At 40.5% G+C, this 23,384-nt stretch overlaps 1 protein-coding gene across 6 annotated transcripts in view; it reads right to left on the reverse strand.

Annotated features, from left to right (window-relative positions):
• Window positions 1-19,372, reverse strand: part of ptprua (protein tyrosine phosphatase receptor type Ua) — a 264,979-nt gene extending 245,607 nt beyond the window's left edge. For all 6 annotated transcript variants that reach the window (XM_074614139.1, XM_074614144.1, XM_074614143.1 and 3 more), the window contains exon 1: window positions 19,173-19,372. In XM_074614139.1, coding sequence (XP_074470240.1) covers window positions 19,173-19,242 — 70 coding nt within the window. In that variant the 5' untranslated portion in view covers window positions 19,243-19,372. The remainder of the gene's footprint in view (window positions 1-19,172) is intronic.
• Between the last annotated feature and the right edge of the window lie 4,012 nt (window positions 19,373-23,384).

Below are 23,384 nucleotides of genomic sequence, written 5' to 3' on the forward strand. Positions count from 1 at the left end.
TAACACAGCAGCACATTCGGTTAATGTATTTATGCATGTCTTCATTCAGACTGCAGTAAGACAGATACATACAGGGACATGATGAAGTTATTTACTAGCAGTAGGGGCACCAGCAGCAGTGTTAAGAGCAACAGCACTGATAGCATTAGTTTCAGTAGTAGAAATGGAAGTAGCACTACAAGCAGCAGTTGTAGAAGAAGCTTATCAGAAGAATTATATATTATGTAGAAGAATTGTATCACATTTATCTTGGCCACTTTTTATTTCTGCATTAGGAGTGCAAATAATAATTTTCTTTTTCTTTTTTTTCTCACTGAAATCAATTGATCTTTTGTTCTTTAAGATGTCAGAAAAATAACCTCAAAACTTCCTCCCACAGTCCAAGATGTCAACTCCAAATTGCTTGTTTTGTTTCACCAACTGTCCAAAAGTGCAGAAGCTGGAATAAAGTAGTTTGTAGCTTGAAAATATATTTTAACCAACCTATCAATAAACTGACTAAACGTTTCAGCCGTAGTCTGCATACACAGTTTGTCCTACGGGCATCAAATGACAGCAGGTGTTTGTTGCGTTAGCAGCTGCAAGTTACACAGCAGACATATTAGCAATAGTAGTAGCATTAGTATTATTAGTATGATTATTATTAGTATAGTAGAAGAAGCATTGGCAATTGGAGCATTGGTAGTAATAGTAGCAGCAGCAGTAGTAGTAGTAACAGAAGTAGGGATGCATGATATATATCGGGCCTGATAAATTATCAGCCGATAATGGGAAATTTATATTATTATGTATTATTCCGATAATGAAATTATAGCCGATATATTATCGGCTGACTCAACAAACGTACAAAAATGTGGAAGTATTGTTTTGTATCTTATCGGTATCGGCCATGAGAAGCATAATTATCGGTTATCATATAACCTGAAAGAAATCCATATCATGCATCCCGAAATTAGCACTGTAGCAGAAGTAGTAGCGGTATTAGAAGGTGTAGAAGTATAACTACTAGTAGTAGTAGAAGTATTAGTAGAATTAGTAGCATTTGTAGAACATTAGTAATAGTATTACTAAAATGTTGATGTACACCATAAAAACCTTTCAGTGACACAAAGGAAAAAGCTTACACGCTCAACAGCCCTTAGCTAAGCATGCATGTCTGTCACTGTCTGTGTGTCAGTGTGCACTTTCTATCTCTCATGGCTGCGAGGTAAGTTTTGTTGCGGGGCATTCTTTCATCTGTGCTGCAGTAAGCAGTCCAGTGGGTGAGCAATTCAAGCACGCCTCTAGCCCAATTAAACACAAACAAATCAACTTAATTAGGCAGGAGACCGTTTAGCTAAGAATTTATTGTAAAACCCCCCAAAACATGCCGGCCATCCCTGGAAATAACAAACCGTCACTCACACGGCTAGCTGATGTGTTGAAAACCCCGCCCCGCCCATACTGTGCCCAGCCAACCGGCCCGCACTAAACCTGCTATTAGTGATTCCACTTCGGCTCACACTTCTTTGCCTCTACACATTCACCCTGCCTTGTACTGTAATCCCTCTCCAGCGGATTCTTAATTAAACACGGACGACACACGGGGTCAAAGACGTCACCCGGACGGCAAGGACGCGTAGGCAAAAAGGGACGCTGGCGTTGGACTGTGCCACAGAGCTCGTTACCCGACCTCCTCTTTCCTCTCGCTGAAGACAGAATAAAAAAACAGAGCTGTCACTTTTGACAGGGTTCCTAATCTGCACCCTCTATTAATTGCTCCACCCTCCCTAAATGCACTCATGCAGAGCAAGGACACACATTCACACACAAACACTGTTTAAGTCAACCGTTACCGTCCTTGGCTGTAGCCTCTAAAATGAAGATGTGACTGACTCGATTACCATAAAGTAAGCACTGCAGTAAAACACTTTTCTGGAAAGTGAGGAAGTCTTCCTCCCCCTCATTCTCTCTCTGCGATTGGCAGGTTTACTTGACAACAGGTCTCCCGGCCTGGCAGAAAGTGGGTGACAGAGTTGGCGAGTGGTAGGGGGGATGAGAGTGGTGGAGGGGGGGGGTATGATTATGAAAACAATACATAGCCTACTTTTGTGTGCATATAATTAGAGATGTCTGGGAGTACAGAAGCGCGTGGGCGTGGCTGCACAGATTCAGGCAGAAAGCAATTTATGTGCAAACCGTCCCTCAGGAGTGACAATGACAAACATGTCACACATTGTTCTACATATGCATTCCTCTCTTCTGCTAACCACATCAGGGCCACTGCTACTTCACCGGCAGTCGACACGTTAAAGTTACCTAGTCGGTAAAGTACAAGACATACAATGGGAATAGAAGTGGGAAGAAGCAAATGTCAAGCAGCAAATTTGCATAACAAAGTGAAAAATGACCTTGCCCTGGCAGCTGAGTCAGGAATTTGTACTAACCTCTTTCTTAAGCACAGCCATTTCCTGCCATGTCCCCAAGGTTTCATACTTGGTCCCAGTCGCTTTACATTTAAATGTTCTCTTTAGGCCGCATTATCCATAAGTACAATATTTCTTTTACAGTTATGCTGACAACGCCGAGCTTTACCTACCCTTATAGCCCCGTAACCATGATAAATTAAGTGCCCCCGGGACATGATTGCCTGGATGGTTCTGAACTTTTTTTCCCAACTCAGTGAGAATAACTCTAAAGCGATACTATACATTAGCCGCTACTTCACACCCGAATCTGTACAGTCGAGTGAATCAACTCAAGTTGCATTGTGGGTACTGTAGGCCAGAATAAAAATGAACGTGTGGATTAAAAAAGACAATGTCTCTGGTTCAGCTGCATTGATTGTGATCCCTTTTTCTTTATTTTTACCATCCATCACAAGGCCGCCAAAGTAACAGAGTGATATGCTAAATCAGTGAAGTACTCTTTCTAGGGCCGCCCGCTCTTAGTCGATAACTAATCGGTTGTTTTGGTCTTAATTAGTCATTTTTTATGCTTTTTTCATGCTAACAAAAACACAACAATTCTTAGTTTCAGGTGATTATACACTATTAAAAACATAATTATGAATATTATATTACATTTCTGCTAACAGATCCCCTGAAATGCTACACTATGTTCCTTTAAATCAACTAACCGATTAGAAGAAAATTGTGTTAGTCGACTAAGAATTTCTTTGGCCGAGGACAGCCCTGGCACATACTGGCAGGTTCCATCATTTGACAACTGTAGCACACCGACTATTCCATACAAACAAAAGAAATAGCCAGGGGACGGTGGCCAGGATGTGTCACAAGAATCCAGAGACACCGACTTCTGACCTCCCAGCCCCGTGCATTTTACTGACTGGCTTTAAACTGCTGCTGATTTTCATGTTTATTTCCATTTGTCTCTTTCTACAGGTGTTGCCGGTCTCCATCTCCTGAAATTTCCATTTTTTGTCTCCTTTCTTTTGTTCTCTTCTCTCTGCTCAGTAAAAGCACTTCAGATCAACTGTGTAGCATTCAAAGAGGTCTATAAATACAGTTTGAGTTCTTCTTCCACCTCCTCACTTTGTTACATAAAAACACTGATACATCACTTTGCAGATATTTATCTTTTATTAAACACATGCTACAGTAAAGGCCTGTCAACATTTGGCTATGGGAGTGATGGCCTAAAATACTTTAATGAAACACCCTGCCTGCGATTACATCTGGCTTTCAATGAAGACTTTTAATGGGCCCGAATGTTGCTTCAGAGGTTTTTCTACCCAGTTGAGAGTTAGATTTTGGCAAAAAGCTCAATACTCAATATTGTGGGAACAGTTTTGGCAAAAAAAAAAAAAGATCAGTGCTGGCATAATGTTAGCATCTCCCCTCATGGTGAAATCCATGGTGGCTAAACCCTACTTTAAATCCTGACGTGTTTCAGTTAATAATCAAACCTAAAAATTAATTGTAATTACCTTTAGGGAGTTGTTTTGGCATAAATTCAGCCTGAATGTTGAAAACCATAATAAGCGGACTATCAGCAGCCATATCTAGCATAAAAAACAGGTCTGAGTAACCTACGTGCTCCTCCTATTGCAGAGAATTTTCTTTAGTTTCATAATACATTAACACCAGCAAGGAGCTTCTACATGAAACCCACCAGGGCAGCCTTTTGATGGCCAGCTTTCTGCTGCTCTCATCACTTTTCTAGGTCAATATACAGGAGGCTGCTTTTAAAACCAACTCACAAACAACATATGTCAACTGCTGCCTTATGCAAGGGCAAACAAAGTAGATCTGTTTTTTAATGTCTACTCAGGTCATCCCTGCATCATCCCTCCAGTGTCTGGGCCAGCCTCATCATCCTCTGTTATTATTGTGTATGGGGCTCGCTGACCCCGGCCTCAGAGCCATCTGCTCAGACGCTATTGATGCTGCGATTAGGGGTGTAGGCCAGGAGGGCACGGGGACACACATGCTCGGTGGCCGATCTGGAGACGCCTCCCCGGAGTCGCTTTCACCTCGGGCCGGCCTGCTAGATCAGACGGCGAAAGGGAAGATGAAAGATGATGCTCAGAGTTGCGGCACAGACAGAAAGCCGACCACCAGCTGATCTCCATGCTGTTTCCCCAACAGCTTCCACTGATGTAATCAATAATCCCCCTACCCCCTTCCTGTACTAACGCCACACTCCTCTCCCAATTCCTTCACTCCCACTCTCTGCCTCTTTTTCCTCCACCTCCACCTCCACCGGCCTACACTTGGCCTCCACCGGTCTTGCTTATTGAATCAATGATTCAAGGCCTCCTGTAATAGCAAGCTTATAAAAACCGCCGACATCACGCTTCAGGCACCGGCGGCGCTACATCTCATAAAACAGAATGAGGATTTTAGAGGTATATGCCTCCAATCATCCTTGGCTAGGCTAACGCTTTACTCTGTGAATGCAAAGGCAAGCACGCTCATTCCCATGCAGGGCATGATCCGCCAGCTCCTTGCTCATGAATGTAATCCTTTTGCGTTTATCTGTCTTGAGTTCAGAGGCCAGGGGGTCCGCAACCCCCGTGCTCGCTACTGATGCGGACGCCTTTTGGAAAGGAAACTGCAGCAGATGCTGGCCCAGGTGCTGTTGCATCTTAGAAGTGCCAAAATGCCGCCATCATCTGAATCATTGCCAAGGTAACCCCTCCACACAGAAGTCAAGAGGGGAGGTAGAGAGAAGAAAGAGACGGAACTAACTAAAAGATGTGCATGCAAAACTAAAAAGAAGTAGAGGAAAGACAGATGGTTTGAGAGGCAAGAGGGGCCCAGATGAGGATGTGCCAGGGTTAAAGGTTTGATTCCCAGCGGGAACGCCTACGATGGAAGTGTTTGTTAATCTCACTTTCAAATCTATTTATCCATCAGCTTCCTTTACACATCTTAATGCAAATTCACACACTTATTTCCAATCACAGTGGGAACTGCTTAGTGTGAAGGTGCAAGTATGCTTCAGTAGAACAGCTTGTACAGATTGTTACGTTACATTAAACTGATTCAAAGAAATCCAGCTGAACAGGTGAGCTACACAGATTTTAAATTAGGGAAAAGTAGATAACACCGGTAACGGATCTGCTAATTGTATCAACAGCATGGGTGTAAGAAAATATCGAGTATCGCAATATTATATTTTGTGATACTGTATACATTCTCAAAAATACTGCATTGATTTTTAATCAATAGTTTACATGCAAAGATTAACTCAGGTAATACTTTATTTCATTTGCAAAGATGATTTGCCATCTCAGTGTATGTGCCCTCTCAAAGTAGTGCTATGGACTTTTTTTACTCCGATTTTATGCATATGGTGGTGTGTTGTTGTTTATACTCTGTCAGTTTTCCTAAAATTACCGCAATATATTGAATAGTAACCCCTGTATCGTAATACGTATTGTATCACCAGATTCTAGCCAATACAAATGCTTCATCAACAGATACCTTGAGTTGAGGTATCAGAGTTGATATCAGGAGAATCGTAGTCTTAGTCGACCATGATTTCTTTGTTCGATTAGTCCTTTTTTTTAAATATATTTTAATGCTTAATGACTTAATTTGAGGAAATTCATTAGCATATTTCTGGTGAACAAAACATTTAAAGTGGTGCTTTTGTGTAATTCTTTGCTAATCGATTAGACGACAAAATCTTATTTTTTTGGTCGAGGATAGCCCTAATCGATCAACGCATCGTTATACAACGGTTCGTATGATATGTTATGAAAAGTTATTCCTCTTTTTTCATGTGTTCTCCTACAAATGTCCAGCAACAAGCGTCAATTTCGGCTCGATACATGGATACAGTCTTTTCAAAATAAACTTCACACGTCTTCACAGGAAACAATTTGGTTAGGTTCAGGCAAGAAAACTACTTGGTTAGGTTTAGGGAAAGATCGCAATTTTGGTTAAAATACCTACGGACGTGGCGTTACTTAAGTACGGAAGTTACGTGACACATAAATCAACGTTTGGGTTAAATAACTACGGAAGTTACGTGACAAATAAGTCAACGTTGGGATTAAAATAACAACGCTTGAAATACTTGGTTAGGTTTAGGCCACAAAACAACTTAATTAGGTTTAGGAAAAGATCGGATTTTGGGATAAATTAAATCCACGTTGACTTCTGGTTTCACACGGGACCCACCCATCCACCCCGACCTCTACGTGGCATTTGTTGCTCTTTATACTTCCTGGTTGACTATTACGTGGATTAAATACGAAATCATTTTGTAGAATACAGACAAATTACAGTGCATTACTTTTCATAGGTATAGCTACGAACGGTGTATGAGAACAGACTGAGTCAATGGATCTCTGTCCCCATTAAAATGGTGATTTCCTCTCGCCCCTCTCTATGACAGCTTTTGAACAGCTATAAACACTTTGGCCTTCCGATGTGGCCGAACAACACGTCACAAGAGCTGCAGCTGCACAGGAAAGGTTGGGGGGTTATGAGCTCAGAAGCACCTCTGGAGTAGTTGCAGATGGAGGGGAGAGTATTACTCAACCCCCCACCACCATCTCCTCCTTCAGCTTGCACTCTGGAACTCTGAGATATCATGTATATCATTACAAAGTAAGATGCTCCGGAAAAAGGGCAAACCGGAGCCACCAAACTGGCATTAATCCAAATTTACTTACAGAAGGAGGAAGCGAAGAAGCCGCTGATGAAGACGCCCCGCGGTGATAGCAGGCACACAGGTGTTGCTGTTCATGCTGCAGAACCTCCCCTGCTGTGCACAGGAGGGTCACTGCTAACCTTGACAGGGTTGAGCAGGCGATGCCGCAGTGCCCTTGTTCACTCCGTAGAGGGACATGTATGCCATATTATTTATTTAATAAATTTGACTTTTTTTTTTTTCTTACAAGTTTCCCTTCAACTTTTAATATCTCTCGTGCGCCACGGGGACACTCGGAGGCCCACAGGTTTGATAACTTTAAACGCCTACTTTTTAAAGTGTAATATCTACAGCTACCCTGGGACCTACACACCCCGGGTCTTGCTCCATATCACTGATTTCTTTTTCTTTTTTTTTTGTATCTTACAAAAAACGAAGGGTAAAGATATAAGACGAGGCGAGTTTGTAGTTTGGCAGTTAATCTAACTGGAGTTTATCAGCACCGTGGTCTTCTACATTAATGACGTGGGGGACCAAACATGTGAGCCCGAGAGGGAAAACTCTGGGAGATAAAGCGTTGAGGAGGAGGTAGCAGAGCTGAAAAGAAATTGCTTTTGGCATCATGCAGTTATTTTAGCCCAGAAGCTGCAGAGAGGAAAGGAAGCGAGAGGAATGCTATTCCCGCGGTTTGGCCCTAGATGTCATCTCAATCTTAAGCGACACTCGCTGACAGCACCGCCACAAAATCATCCTGTGGCTGAACTCTGACCCGAGTCTGCTGAATCCGCCGTTCGGTCATCTCTAACCGAGCGACAGTTTCCTCTCTGCTGCCAGCACCTCGCATCAACCTGTCATCGGTCGTGACAGCTCCGACCACAGGTTTCATGGCCGGGGAAAAGCTTGGACAATTGGTTCAGCCGCAGAGTGTAAACACACCGTCGGCGAGGCGGCAAGAGCGATGAGAGGAATATTCATAAAGATTATTCACGGCTGGCTGTCAGCGGCGGTGACAAATCTGGGAGGTAATGGCAGCACCGACCGAATCTGACGGAGAGCAGGACCGGACTTAATGGACAGGCAGCCATCGCTGCAGAACAGTCATGCACCTGCATATCTCATCTCTCTGAGTCCAACTCGCCCTTATACAAGCACACAGTCTACACAGTCTACAAGCAACGGCATCCTACATCATCAATCTCACCTGCCAATTCCCAACAAGTTAGTTGGCCATGTGTGTGTGTGTGTGTGTGTGTGTGTGTGTGTGTGCTGATGGTTTCAATACCACAAGGTAAATTATCCCCGAAAGGGAAAAATCCTCCGTCAAACACTCCACACTGTTATCTATCATCAATCTGAGACGTTGAGAGCATTCTCCTTTCTGCTCTAATTTGCTTTTCTGGTGTGCCCACTTTCCCTCAACCTGCTTTGTCTACTTGGCTAGCGAGGGTATCATTTGAGAATGTTTTGATAACAGTGTTGATACGATACCTGACTTTCAATTTTCACACACCTCACATTGAGAATTTTTCTTTTTTTTCACCCGGAGAAAGCCTCTTTTTTCATTTACCAAAAGCAGCTGAAGCCCTCAAACGCTGTCTAAACACAAGCAGCCGTACGAGACCTTTCATAAAAAGAAATGCAGCACTCTGTGCTATACAGACACATTTCAGTCTGAGGGTTCAACACCCGGCAGACATATTTCGGATTATACGTCTATATGTTCTTTGTGTATTCCTACAACCACAGGGAAGGGAAATGAACTTGTAGACCTGAGCTCTGGAACCCAATTCTAAAAATACATACAAATAGTATAGAATGTGTACGAAAAATCAACTGGCATAGTTTTTGCTGTTAGCAGAAAACAGTAAAATACATTGATTTCCTGTATACAGCTGCCAAAATTAACTTATTGACTCACCAGCCGAGGAGTAATGAAAAAATCCACCGGCCCAAATAATAAATGGCTTTTTTGTGGCCACATTTATATTTGTTTAAAGGTCCCATATTTTAAAAAAGTGGGATTTTCATGTTTTTTTTATTACAAAGTAGCTTTAAGTCCTATATAAATACTGTGAAAGTATCAAAATGCTCAATCCACAGGGAAATTAACACAGCTCGTATTCAGAAACTCTGCATTTGAAACTAGCTATCAGGATTTCTGTCCATTTGTGATGTCACAAATATACAATATTTAGACCCTTTACACAGATTTAAACGTAAAACATTCTAAATGTGTCCCAGTTTATTCCTGGTTGCAGTTTATGTGAATGTCATTAGCTGACAGGAAGTACACATGGACCCAAGCTGTTGCCTAGCAACGCAATTCTGTTGCAATTTTGTCGCAATTTCGTCGAAATGCGCTAAAACGGAGCGTTTAAGACAGAGGGTAAATACAGGTATATTCAGGCCGACATTATGAGGAAAATAAAGTGTTTTTTGAACATTACAGCATGTAAACATGTTCTAGTAGAAACACAAAATACAAGTATGATCCTGAAAATGAGCACGATATGGGACCTTTAAATACATTTCGTTGAGGTATTATGCTGAATATAGACCTAAAGAAGAGGCCAGAGCAAAATTTGAAGCAAAACTATGTTAATATATCAATCAATCGTTAATCAATTGGACCGTCAGCAAGAGATAGTTTAGCAGAGGAGTAGCTGATGTCCGGTACGGTAAACAGTGCCGTGAAACGAGGAGTGCTTGAGACCGTCAGTTTTGCGGCGCTGTTCAGACACATCTGGTAGTGTGTGTGTCAAAACTCAACACAGACAGTAAAATAATACCAAAACGAAGAGAGACTCTCAGCATACTTTTTTTACTACATGACTATTTTGGTACCCGCCAGTGTGACCGATAGCCTTCTGAGATTTACTCACCAATCGGAAAATTGCTCGCTTGGCGGGTGTTTTAATTTCAGACGCTGCCTGTATACTAACAGGAAATGAGATTCGAACATGAAAATAGGTGCTGCTGCTGTCTTCATATTCTATAAAAATGTTATCAACACCACAGAGACCATATCTTCATGAGTGGTTTGTTTGCAATTGGCAGCCACCTACACATCCATCTTTTCCCATTCCTATTTCAAGACATGATATTTCTCCTTTGGTGTTATTCTTCAGAGTAAAAAGGACAAATCAAATATGTTTACCTAAATTGTATGTAAATCTGGAATTTTTAACTCATCCCCTATATTTATAGCATTTAGAGCTGGAACAATGAATCGATTAATCTATAAGTTGTCAACTATTAATCACCACACCAACTATTAGTTAGTCGGTTTGAATCATTTAAGAAAGAAAAGTCTAAATTCTCTGATTCCAGCTTCTTAAATGGGAATATTTTCTGGTTTCTTTCCCCTCCTCTGTGACAGTAAACTGAATATCTTTGAGTTGTGGACAAAACAAGACATTTGAGGACATCATCTCGGACTTTGGGAAACACTGATCGACATTTTTCACCAACATTTTCTGACATTTTATAGACCAAACAACTAATCGATTAATCGAATAGTTGTCAAGTTTTTCTGGCGTGCCTCCACAGTGAACGGAGAATCAAGAAACGGAGATGAATCTTGATGAATTGAAGTAAACGGAGTCCACGTTTAACAGCAAATCTATATAAAAAAACATCAGTTTACAAACTCTCCACATAAACATCTTCACGCTTGCTACTCGTCAGGTTTTAGCAGAGATGCATGTCTTTGGGAAGTAGCGAGCATACGACCGGATAAATGAGACTTGGATTATACTGCACGAGTTGTGTGAGAGTTTGTAAACGGATGTTTTAATGTCGTTTTTTGTTGTTGTTAAACGCGGCCTCCCATTTACCCCCATTCATCAAGAATTTTCTCTTTTTTTAATTCTTTGTTCGCTGTGGAGGCATGCGAGAAAAACAGTTTTCTTCAAGAATTCAAGATAACACGGGGTCAATAATTTATGTACAAATGGTCATTTTGTAGGTGAAGTATTCCTTTAAGACGACAACTGTCTTCCATGATTCCACATGGACACAATGCCAAAATTACTAGTGAATGAAACTAACTGAAATTAACTTAAATTAAATCATAACTGATATACTGACACGGTCTGTATAATTTAATTTTAATATATAAGTTTTGTACCTTGTCCGTCAAAGGCACACTCAGAAGTCAAACACAATTAGTATGCATACTGACTTTTTTGAGTAGTTAATGCCACTTTACTAGTATAAAGCTCTACATAACAAACACAGTGCTCTTATAACTGAGACAGTTTCTCACTTAGAGAAAATCAATATCCACCATCACGGCTACAAAAAAAGACAGAGGAATGCGAGGCACGTCACCGCCGACTGTTACCCAACAGTGTTAAAGTGTTTTAAGGTGAATTTGTTATAGAGGTTCATTCCTTCACATCTGACAAGATAAGTGTTACTGCCGGCCTTGATGATATTTCCTTTCTTGAGGAATTAAGAGACACTTTGCTGACATGAAATGGAGTCAAGTGTTCAGAGACAGATATTGTTGTCAGCGCAATTACTTCACCTCAATCGGCTAAGCTGCCTATGCGGCTGCTTTCAAAGCATCACCATCACACTCTCAATGCTCGGTGGACAATTTGAGACATGATCCGTGGCAGACGGTGAGCTCTTATACCGAAGGAGAGAGGAGAGGAGTGCGGAGAGGCATCTTAGGCATTGGAGCATTTCTAAAAATTTGCTAAAAGGCAAGCCGACGTCTGAGTATTATCTGGAGTTGAAAAAGTCCAGCTGCTTTAAACGCGGTGGCTTTTGTTGCTCCAGCAGCAGGTCAGTCCTCTGGGACGCTATAATCATGAATTAGCAGCACTCTGCATACCCGCAACACGCAGCAAATTCCTCAATCCAAATTCCACCAGCAGCTGATTCTCAAGCAGCTGATACACTACGTGAATTTATTCCTCTCACCTCTTTCACTGATCTCATGGAGCGTTTCATCCCGCAGATCATTATATATAGCTTGTTGAAGTAAAACTGAGAGCTGTAAAAGCAATGAAATGAGTCAGTGAGGGAAGAGCGTGCAACAGGAATCACAAACCCAGCAGCTTCATTTAAAGTAATCTAAATTGAATGCCAACGCTGGCGTTCGCCGACGCGATAGGATGTCGGAAAAAGAAGCAAATTTAACTTTATTGTCTAAACATGTGTTTAGCGATCAGCTTGACAGGCAGCGCGGCGCCTGCTGGCACTCCTCCATCTGCTCAGTAATGATTTGTTGTTGATGTGGGGGGGGAGAAACAACACATTTTCTAACACCTGGAGAGGCGAAGCCGGTCCTGGTTCTCCACCACAAAGACGCCTCGTGGGTCCAGGCCAAGTTAGTCTGGCAGCTCTGTCATGGTGGCGACAGGCACATGACGCCAGCAGCACTGATAGATGAACAGGCATATCGCAAAAGGTGATAATGGTCAACGATGGACTCATTGCTACCACCGTGAATGACCAACATGAGGTTTCCAACACAATTAACTCAATAAATTAGACAAGAAAATCAACGACCGCCAGTCAAACTCAGCCCAGCTCAGTCTGAGGTGCCTTTAAAACCATTCCAGGTCCCATCCTCCATATTAACATGTGTATAAATTGTGGTTTAAAGGTGCAGTGTGTAGGATTTGGTGGCATCTAGCGGTGAGGTTGCAGATTGCAACCAGCTGGAACTTCTCACATGTGCCAAGCGTGTAGGAGTTTATCTATGTGTAACTGCCATAACTGTATATAATAAGTGGACGTAGTCACTGTGACGTCACCCATCGGTTTGTGGACTACAGTTTTGAAGCCTCGAGTTCGGCATTTTGGCCGTCGCCATCTTGGTTTTATGCAACCGGAAGTAACACGAGAGGGTGGAGCTAAGTACAAGTGAATGCTAAATAAGACAAGGCGACCAAAAAGGTTATAATTAACTTTCGTGAACTGGAAACACACAGTGAAAGGGTTAAAGTTGTAAGAAGATAACACAGACAACACCCAGACCGGACAACGCAATGGTAGCGACCTGTCAATCACAACATAGACCAGCAATAAAGCATACCCTGCTTTATGGTCTATTTGACTCTAAATGGGACCATAATTTACTAAATGAACATCATGCTGTATTGAAGAAGACTTGAAACTAGCGATTGAGACCATAAACTCATGTTTACAATGTTTACTGAGGTAATAAATCAAGTGAGAAGTAGGCTCATTTTGTCATAGACTTCTATACAATCAGACTTCTTTTTGCAACCAGAGGAGACGCCCCCTGCTGGCTATTAGAAAGAATGCAAGTTTAAGGCACTTCAGCATTGGCTTCATCTCTCAGACCCGGACACTGTATAAAACGTAAACACGGCATAACAGCCTTCCTGCGTCAAACTAGCCCGTCCCAGACCAATCCATCCACTGAACGCGAAGAACAGTAAATCTCAAATCATAATCCCATACCCTCTTTGTTGTTGAAAAAAAGTAATCACATTACTGTAAAACATAATGTGTTATTGCCCAATGCTGTTGACAACTGAAGATACACAAGGTGGAAAGATAGATGGAGCAGAAGGAGCTGGAGTTCAGCTTAGACGGGCACAATAATGTCTGTTGGAGGCGACATGGCATTTCACCAACATAACTCCCTTGGAGAAAATTGACTTCAGTTGCACAACAGCGGCCCTAACTCCTCCCTCGACGATAAGAGGAAATCATTTTTAGATAAACAGAAGTCATCGTACATATACTGTATATATATATATATATATATATATATATATACACTTATAAAGGTGTAGAAGTTTGCCATGTCTCTCAGCCATTCACAGAACTTCCAAACTCCCCGTGAAGTCTTCAGTTGCGATGATTAAAAGTAAAATGTTAATTCTGTTGAACACCTCTACAAGTTTGCTTTAGCCACACTGCCAATAAAACTCTGGGAGACGAACGACTGGCGACTAACGGCACAGGCAATTAAAATTCCTCAAGAGCCATCAAAGTGAATGTAGGGATGTGGAAAGGCCTTACTTACTGACTTACTGGCTGCATATGTCAGGCTGACTGATTTGACTAATTGAATTGATACGTCCACACATGTTAAGCTTGACCCGTCCATTTTAACTGAAGAAAAGCAGACTAATGTTTGCAATATGCAACTAATGCTGCATCAGAAAGAGGGGGAGTGAAATATGGGCTGTACTTTATCATTACAAATTGGTCATTTTTATCCATTTCCAGCTTAATTGCGTCCATTTTTCTTCAGCCAAAAAGACAATTAAAAGCTGGATGGTAGTCCCGCAGCAGCTCTGAGGACGTGTAACTGTCTGGAAAACGATGTGGAGTTATCTTGATAAATATCTGTGATTTTTCTTCCTTTATAAAACGGGTGTCGAAACAACCCCTTGTTCCTTTGCCACCTCATTATCGTGCACTATAATTACAGGGTGTACTCATTTTCTTGAACAACGGTGTAGCCATTATGCAATTGTTCTATTAAAGAATCTTGTGTTATTTCCTCCGGAACAACCACATTTCATCATTGCCTTTTTGTTCGAGCATACGCTCCATTTTCTCCATTTACAGCCTCCACATTTTGCCCCGGGAGAGCCGTGTGTGTCAGGCTATTTTCTGTTGGATTAACACTGAGCCCGATCCACGCCGTTACACACCGAGGACCCTTTCTACATCCTCCCAGCAGCCCGTGAAAGCCCACCTTCCCGTGTCAGCGCCCATTTCAAAGTGGTCTTTTCAAGCCAACCTCTTTCCGACCTCCAATCTCGGAGTGTTTGGAGCTGTGTGTTAGGGCCGCTCAGCGTTGGTGTTCGCTCACGTGGTTTTGCTATACGATTAAATTACCTTCTTGCAATGTCTTCTCGGAAACCCGTGCTAACAGGGGCCTGGGTGCATTTAAACAACACCGCAGGTTTCAACCTCAACAATCACACATTCTGTAGGTGAAGCTATGGAGCTGAGGAAAAAGACCTCCAAGTGCTGGAACTCGCATTAGCCTGAACACAACAGAAATAAAAAGTGAGGGTAGCACTGCATCTTCTCCTTTTCTTCAGCATTAAAACAGCTGCACAACACAACTTGTTGGCAGCCCCCGAAAGGGAAACGTTGAAACTTCAATACTCATAGATCCTCCTGCCACATGACGTCAACGAACTGCAGGGCTCTGAAGGTTTATACCTCGAGCTGTTTGCTTTTAATGTACCACCAAAGTGTGTCCATAGAGTATCGAGCAGCAACAAGTGTCACGTATCGAAAAGTTCACAACCAACGCCTCACCTCTCACAAAGGAAATCAGCATTTTATCCTATTTTGTTCCAAGGAAACGCCACAACACAGCCACCATCAGCTGATGTGCATCAAATGATGCAACCCCACTGCAACACAGCCGATACCTGTAGCACTTTGGGCTCATTAACTTATTCTTCTATTAGATATTCTCTGCTCTAAATCAAGCAACTTTACTAACTGTATTATATAGAAATTATGGTAAAGTTCTTTATGTCTGATGCATTGTATATTACTTTGAATAAAAAAAAACCGAGTTGAAACAAGTTTAGATTCCCCAAGCTAAGGTAAAACATACTGTAAGTTATCAGGAAGAAATACTTCGTATTGGTACCGATATCGATGTGTTAGGGCTGCAACTAAGGATTATTCTCATTATCAATTAATCTGTTGATTATTTTCTCGATTAATCAACAAGTCGTTTGGTCTATAAAATATCAGAAATTGTGAAGGACGTCAATCCAAAGGTAATGTCTTTAAATATCTTGGTTTTTTTTCAGTCCAAAACCCCGAAATTATTCAGTTTAATGTGATATAAAACAGAGAAAAGCAGGAAAAAGTCCATATTTGAGAGGCTGAAAACAATATTTTCTAATGAATAATTAACAATTAAACGATTATCAAAATAGTTGCTGATTATTTTTCTGTCCATCAAATGATCAATTAGTTGACTCATCGTTGCAGCTCTAGTATGTATCCAAGGTTACCAAAGCAATGGCAGAGACTACAGATGTGACACAGGCAGGCCTGGGTGTTGTTGACAATGTCACTGTCAGTTAGAGGCACAATGATTAGAAATTAATCAGCAAATGTTTTGAGTTTTGAGTCAAAAATCTCTGCTTCCAGCTTCTCAAATGTGAATATTATCTGGTTTCCTCGGTCCTCTCTGACAGTAAATTGAATATCTGTGGTTGTTGGACTGTTGGTCAGACAAAACAAGACATTTGAATACGTCACCTTGGGCTTTGTGGAAATTGCAATGGGAATTTTTCATCACTTTCTGACATTTGAAGAGACCAACGACTAATTGAAAAAAATAATCAACAGATTAGTTGATAATGAAAATCATCGTTAGTTGCAGCCCTACTACTAGGGTCAATATGATACCTTTAGGGTGAACGATTATTATTATTTTCATTGTCGATTACTCCGACGAAAATGGTGAAAAATGTCCATCAATGTTTCCTCAAAGTCCAAGATGACATCTTCAAATGTCTTGTTTTGTCCACAACTCAATGATATTCAGTTTACTGCCACAGAGGAGTAAAGAAACCAGAAAATATTCACATTTAAGAAGCTGGAATCAGAGAATATTGAAAATTACTCAAACCGATAATCAATTATCAAAATCGTTGCTGACTAATTTAATAGATGACAAGTAATCGATTAATCTTTGCAGCTCTAGTACCGATATAGCCCTGTATGTATCTAAGAATACCAAAGCAATGGCAGAGACTACAGATCTATCAAAGGTGCAATGATTAACTAATTAATCAATTAGTCGACAGACAGGAAATTAATCAGCAACTATTTTGAGTTTTGAGACAAAAATCTCTGCTTCCAGCTTCTCAAATGTGAATATTTTCTGGTTTCCTCTCTGACAGTAAATTGAATATCTGTGGTTGTTGGACTGCTGGTCAGACAAAACAAGACATTTGAATATGTCACCTTGGGCTTTGGGCAAAGGCAATGGAAATATTTCATCACTTTCTGACATTTTATAGACCAAAGGACTAATTGAAAAAAAGGAATCAACAGATTAATTGATAATGAAAATAATGGTTAGTTGCTGCCCGAGGGCCAAAACATGACCTTACTTTGACAAACATAAAGATGTCTAAACAAAAGCAGCCAGAAGAACTGTGAAATAAAATAAAATATTGATTCAAACCAGGAAACATCTAATTAGAGCTGCAACTAAAGTTGTTTGGTCTATAAAATGTCAGAAAATGGTAAAAAATGTTGATCAGTGTTTCCTAAAGTCCAAGATGAAGTCCTCAATGTCTTGTTTTGTCCAAAGATTTTCAGTTTACTGTCATAGAGGAGTAAAGAAACCAGAAAATATTCACATTTAAGAAGCTGGAATCAGAGAACTTAGACTTTTTTTTCTTTAAAAAAACTCAAACCGAATCGATTATCATTAATTTAATAGTTAACTAATTGATTAATCATTGCAGCTCTATATCTAATGAATGAATAATCAACACAATTATGAATCTGAGCAGACATTCAAATCCAACTTTCTTTACTTTTTCAGTCCAAAGCACTACATATTTCAGTTGGTACCAAAAGAGTGCTGAGACTCAACACACAGCACCTATGTGGACATTTCCCCACATTTCCCACTAGTGTCCATTCTTGACAACAGATTTAATTTCCAACACATAAACTGAATGTGTGCCAGCTGGTGAATGGAGAAGTCTTTTCTGTTGTTCAGTGTAATCTCATAAGACAGTTGGCTTGTTGCATTAAATGTCGCCTATACGGAAACCAACTGGATCCTGGAGAGCAGGGAGTGGCATCAGAGCACGTCTGTTCAGCAACTGGTTCAGGATGGCTGTGTAAACCGATACCCATGTATGTACCAGAGTATTTATACTGCAGCTACACAGGAGTTGCAAAGCATTCTTGAGATTAACCAACTGTCACTTTTACTTGAGACAACTTGACAGGGAGTGAGTGACCAGAGGAGGGGTTTTCTTCTTTTTTTTTTCAACACAACATTCCTCAGAAGTCAAAGTCCGGAGGCCTTGGAAATCTTCAACCATTCAAAAGTAAAAACTCGCCAGAGGCAAACTGGAGGAGGATTTGAACTCCTATCTGAAGATGGGTCTCTGTGGATTGCAGGTATCGTGGCTACCCTCTCTGAGAACACTTTGCTTCTGTCTATCAAGAGTTTGACACACACACAGAATATTTGGATCAGTGCTTTTATTTGGAGCACACACCACTGACATTACTAATTCATCCCCTACTGTATTGCTTTGTAGCAGCAGATGCACACACACACACACACACACCTCCTGATTTGTTCCTCCATAAACGCCTCTGATGGCTGATTTTTCTACAAACTGAAACCAGCCAACCAAATCATCCCCTGCATCATCAGCAACATAATTATGCAGCATGTTTCCATCAATATGCAGCAAAAGTTAGCAGCCCATTTCATAGACATCAGCAGTAAATAAAATCCAATGAGGGATGACTTAATCACTGTGGATGGGATTTACATTTTTTTTTTTTCTGGCGTTGACACATTGGAGGAGAGATTGTTGTTGAAGCGTGCACAATGAAAACATGACAGTAAAACGTCATGATGCTGAATGCACTGGACAGAGAGATAGAGAGAGATAGAGAGAGGCACACAGAGAAGAGAGAGAGAGAGAGAGAGAGAGAGAGACTGCAAAATAATGAATCTCAAGACTGATTTAATCTCGAGGGGGGGAAAGTCCTCATAGTAATCACCAATACCACTGAGTCGTGTAATGAAATGAATTGACTCTGGAGGTTTGCAGGCAATTCCATATTTCATGGAATATGAACGTTCCACTGTGCGCACAAAAGGAGAAAGTTCACAGCACTGAATGCAGCCATACAGGGTCTGGTTTTAACAGCTCAACACACACTCTCACGCAACTTTTGAAGTTGCACAGCCACATGCAATCCTGACTATATGTCTAGACTGTGGTGGAAAAGAAAAGGCGACTTTAAAGCAACTTTAACAAGGAGATGTACAGGTGCGCACTGCGCGTCATGCCCAAAAATATCCAAATGTGTCTTTTTACCTGTTGGCCCCTCCATGCTGTCTGCGTAGATCCTGACGGCCAGCATCAGTAGCAATGCCGCTGAATACATGTTTTGGCAAGAAGATGTAAAGTCCAGCTTGTCACAAGAAGAAAATCCTAAAGAAAAGTCCAGCAGCAGCAGCGGTAACAGCAGCAGCAGCGTTGGGACCGGAGAGAAGAAGTAGTGCGCTCCTCGCTGAATCCGCCTGTAAGAAGAAGCGCTGCCTGCCTGCCTGCCTGCCTGCTGCCTCCTCAGCCCGCACAGGGAGCATCTGATGTCGGAGCTAAAGCGTTCAAAAAGAGCCCCCCTTTTCTCCTGGAACGGCTCCGATACCTTTTTTTTTTGTAACCGTCAAGCGAGTACAAGTGGGGACGCGTGAATGCGGGACTGCGGCGCCTCCATGTGGCGGAGGAGAGGAGAGCAGGAGGATCTCACAGCCACTGTTTCTCTGTTTGGTTCTGTACAGTTGGTCATCAAACTGTCACATTACAGACAGGGGACATTTTACCGGTGTTATTATTATGAGCATTTCTGGCTTCTAAATAGATTCATTTCTGTCTTGCTGGTGTTGCTCTCCGTCATCATGCTATAAAGGCACCAGATTCAGATTTATTTGTGGAGTTAAGTGTAATACATACAGGTTTTTGCATCTCTCTCAATGTACTTACACACAGAAATGGAAATAACAGCTAGAAGAAGGACAACAAAGCTGGACTGATAAAGGTAAAGAATTGACAGGACTGTTATGTACGTGTCCGTAGTATGTGGAAAAAAATAGGTTTATATGTAAATATTATACAAATATATATATAAAAGGCACCAAGGACCAACAATGAAATAAAAAAAGTTGTACATATAAATGGTATATAAATATATGTAAAAAGCAGCAATAACAACAATAAAATAAGAAAAATAGATGTATATATAATTTTTTTTTTTTTTAAAAAAGCACCAATGACCAACAATAAAATAAGAAAAAAATAGGGGTATGTATAAATATGATATAAATGTATGTAAAAATCACCAATGATCAACAATAAAAGAAGAAAAAATAGGTGTATGTATAAATATTATATAAATATATGTAAAAAGCACCAATGACAACAATTAAATAAGAAAAAATAAGTGTATATATAAATATATGTAAAAAGCACCAATGACCAACAATAAAATAAGAAATAAAAAAAAATGTCTATATACAAGTCAAGTGTTCTGTAAGTTGTAAACAATATACATAGCGCAAAGAAATAAATACTGAGTGGATATACATGGACTGGATAATCATGTACAGTATGTACATGTAAATATGTATATATGCTGTATGTATAGCGTGTAGGATTTATATTGTACACATTAGAGAAATGGTGCATTAAAGACTGTGTTTTAGAGGGTTATTAAATTAAATTAGATTAAATTGTGACTCGCTTGTGCTGTGGTGTTGAGGGGGTAACACCTTGCCAAAGGCTAACAGTTTATTTATTTATGAATATGATACAGAAGAAGCTGTTATCTCGGGCTGTTTTTAGTATCCAACACACTGGTTTGTGACAGCAGGGTGGCATTGAGTTTTACCTGGACAGCTTGGCTTCGAGCCACAGGTGAACTGCCTGTAGCAGAGTTCACGGCTGAATCCCCTTTTTTTCCAGCTCCAGCGGTGCTGTTCTGCAGCTGACCCTGACCTCCGACCTTCTCCATGGGGTTTGTTTTAATCCATGTTTATTTAGCAGGTATATCACCTTGTTTAATGTTCTAAGTATATTCAGGAATAAAACATTTGATCTACATTTCTGTTTATTCTTGAGGGGAGAAACCCCGGGTAAAAAAAAAATATTGTGTTTTTCATGCACCGGTCAATTTTGAGATTTTGGGCTATTTTGCATCCATGACATGTCTTCTTTCAGACTAGTGGAAAGAAAACATCCAAAATACACATTATGGTGTTTATTTTACTACTTTGTCTGCTTGCGTCTGTCGATTTCTCCTATATTCACTAAAAGTTCGCATCACATAATGCCTCATTTGCATATTTAAACATAACATCTGAGAAAACTTGTAATACAGAAAATAACTGTCTTAATGTAAGAAATCAAGTGGGGATGTTTCATGGTGATATCTATAAGTTAAAGCTGTAGTGTTCTGTTTTTCTCAGACACTGAGCCATAAATCTCCACTACAGTAGCACTTACATCCACCAAACTTTCCAATTTCATTCCTATCTATATTCTGAAGGTTTTTACAGAGGGGTTTGTTCATATATCATTCATAGCCTGATTTATAGAACATTTTATTCCTAAAAACATGATGAAAATGGAATTTTTTATGGCTGTTGACAGTATTTTCTGATTTATGGAGTGATAAAAAGAGATATCCATAATTCCCTCTGTAAAAACCTCTGACTCTAATATGTCAACAAAATGAAACAAGAATTGTGGAACCGGGTTTTATCAAATGTTCATATTTCTGTTCTGGAAATGTATGCAAATTAGCACATATTTGATAAGATAATCACTCATTTGCATATTTAAACATACATGTCTTAATATTTGTAATCAATTGGGGAAGTTTCATGGTGATATCTATTAGTTAAATTGTTTTACCTTATTCACCTCTTTCCCCTTAAAGCTTCAGTAGACAGACATTTTTTGGCATCATTGGGCAAAAATTCCACAATAACCTTTCAGCATATTGTAATTCAAGTGTTCTGAGAGAAAACTACACTTCTGCACCTCCTCATGGCTCTGTTTTCAGGCTTTAGAAAATCTAGCCCGTGACGGGAGACTTTGACCAATCACAGGTCATTTCAGAGAGAGAGAGCGTTCCTATTGGTTGTGCTATAGCTGGTGGGCGGTGCTTAGTATTTACTCAACAGATCTCAACATGGCTGCCGGGTCACAAACTTTCTCATTTTACAGCTAAACAGTACACTACAAGATGTTCCTGAACACATTTGAGTAGAGAAATAGGCATTACAGTAACAGAATATTGATTCATATTTGATCAGCGCTGCCTAGTTTTACCATTTGATCAGCGTTCGCGGGTGATTGACAGCTGCTCGGAGACGGCAGACTCCAGCTCGGCTCTGATTGTTTTTTTTCCTCCGGTCTGTGAAATCTTGCAGATGCCCTTAGGAGCACCGGAGGACACAGAGGCACAGGATTTTTTTCAGATTACCTGTCTCATGTACTACTGTCAGGATATAGTGACTGTTTGATTAAAATAACTTTTTTTCAATCGTATTTGCTCCATTTCTACCCACTGCACTCTTATGGGGAATATAATTAAAGCACAGCAGCCTGATCATGAACAATATGCACGCTGCATTGCAGTGGTGATATCAATGGGTGAAATCACAAAGTCCAACTATAAGTCAAAACCTGTAGGTATCTACAACTGGACTCCAGTTAAACCCTTCATTGGACTATGAAGCCATCTTTAAATGGGGATTTAACACCGGTCTTGACTATAACTACATAACAATAAATATTTGCCAATATACAACATACAAGATCTTGATTTTTGGTCTCAACCACCTTTGGATCTGAAGCTTCAACTCCTGGTATTTTGGTCGCCTAAAAATGTCTTATTCAGCCTTCGGTTGTACTTATGATGCTTTCCAGACAACTCGAAAATTTCCGACCTCCTACTAGAAAAGGTACGATGGAATGCCACTCAAAGTCGGAGTATCTACCTATAAACTAGGAGCAACTCCATCTACCCCGACTTCACGAAGAAGCAGTTGTCTGACATCACACAAAATGATAAACCATCAACTAAAAGGCAATATTCAGTATATTTGCCTGTATTTAATTAAAATAATACATACTATCATATAGTAAAAACCTGTTCTGCATGTATTAATATCATAATTAGGTAGCTGGTTATGGTAAACAATCTCTGAAAGTTATCTTCTCTGCAAAAGTTATTCAGGAAAACTTTAAAAACGCCGTGGAGGCTGCACTGCTGAGAGTTCAATTGTGTGTACACTTGCCAAAGAAACGGCAATCTGTCGCGGTAAGCCATGGTTTTTCTTTATGTTTGGCATCATGCACTTGGAACGCTTGAAGGTCCACAGTTGGAAATTTCAACAGGGAAAATTTGGACCAATGCAGCACCCTCTCGTGTCACTTCTGGTTGCAAAAAAAAACCAAGATGGTGTCCGTAGTCCACAATCCAATGGGTGATGTCATGGTGACAATGTCCACTTGTTATAT

The sequence above is a fragment of the Sebastes fasciatus genome, chromosome 17 (assembly GCF_043250625.1).
Source record: "Sebastes fasciatus isolate fSebFas1 chromosome 17, fSebFas1.pri, whole genome shotgun sequence".
NCBI lineage: Eukaryota > Metazoa > Chordata > Actinopteri > Perciformes > Sebastidae > Sebastes > Sebastes fasciatus.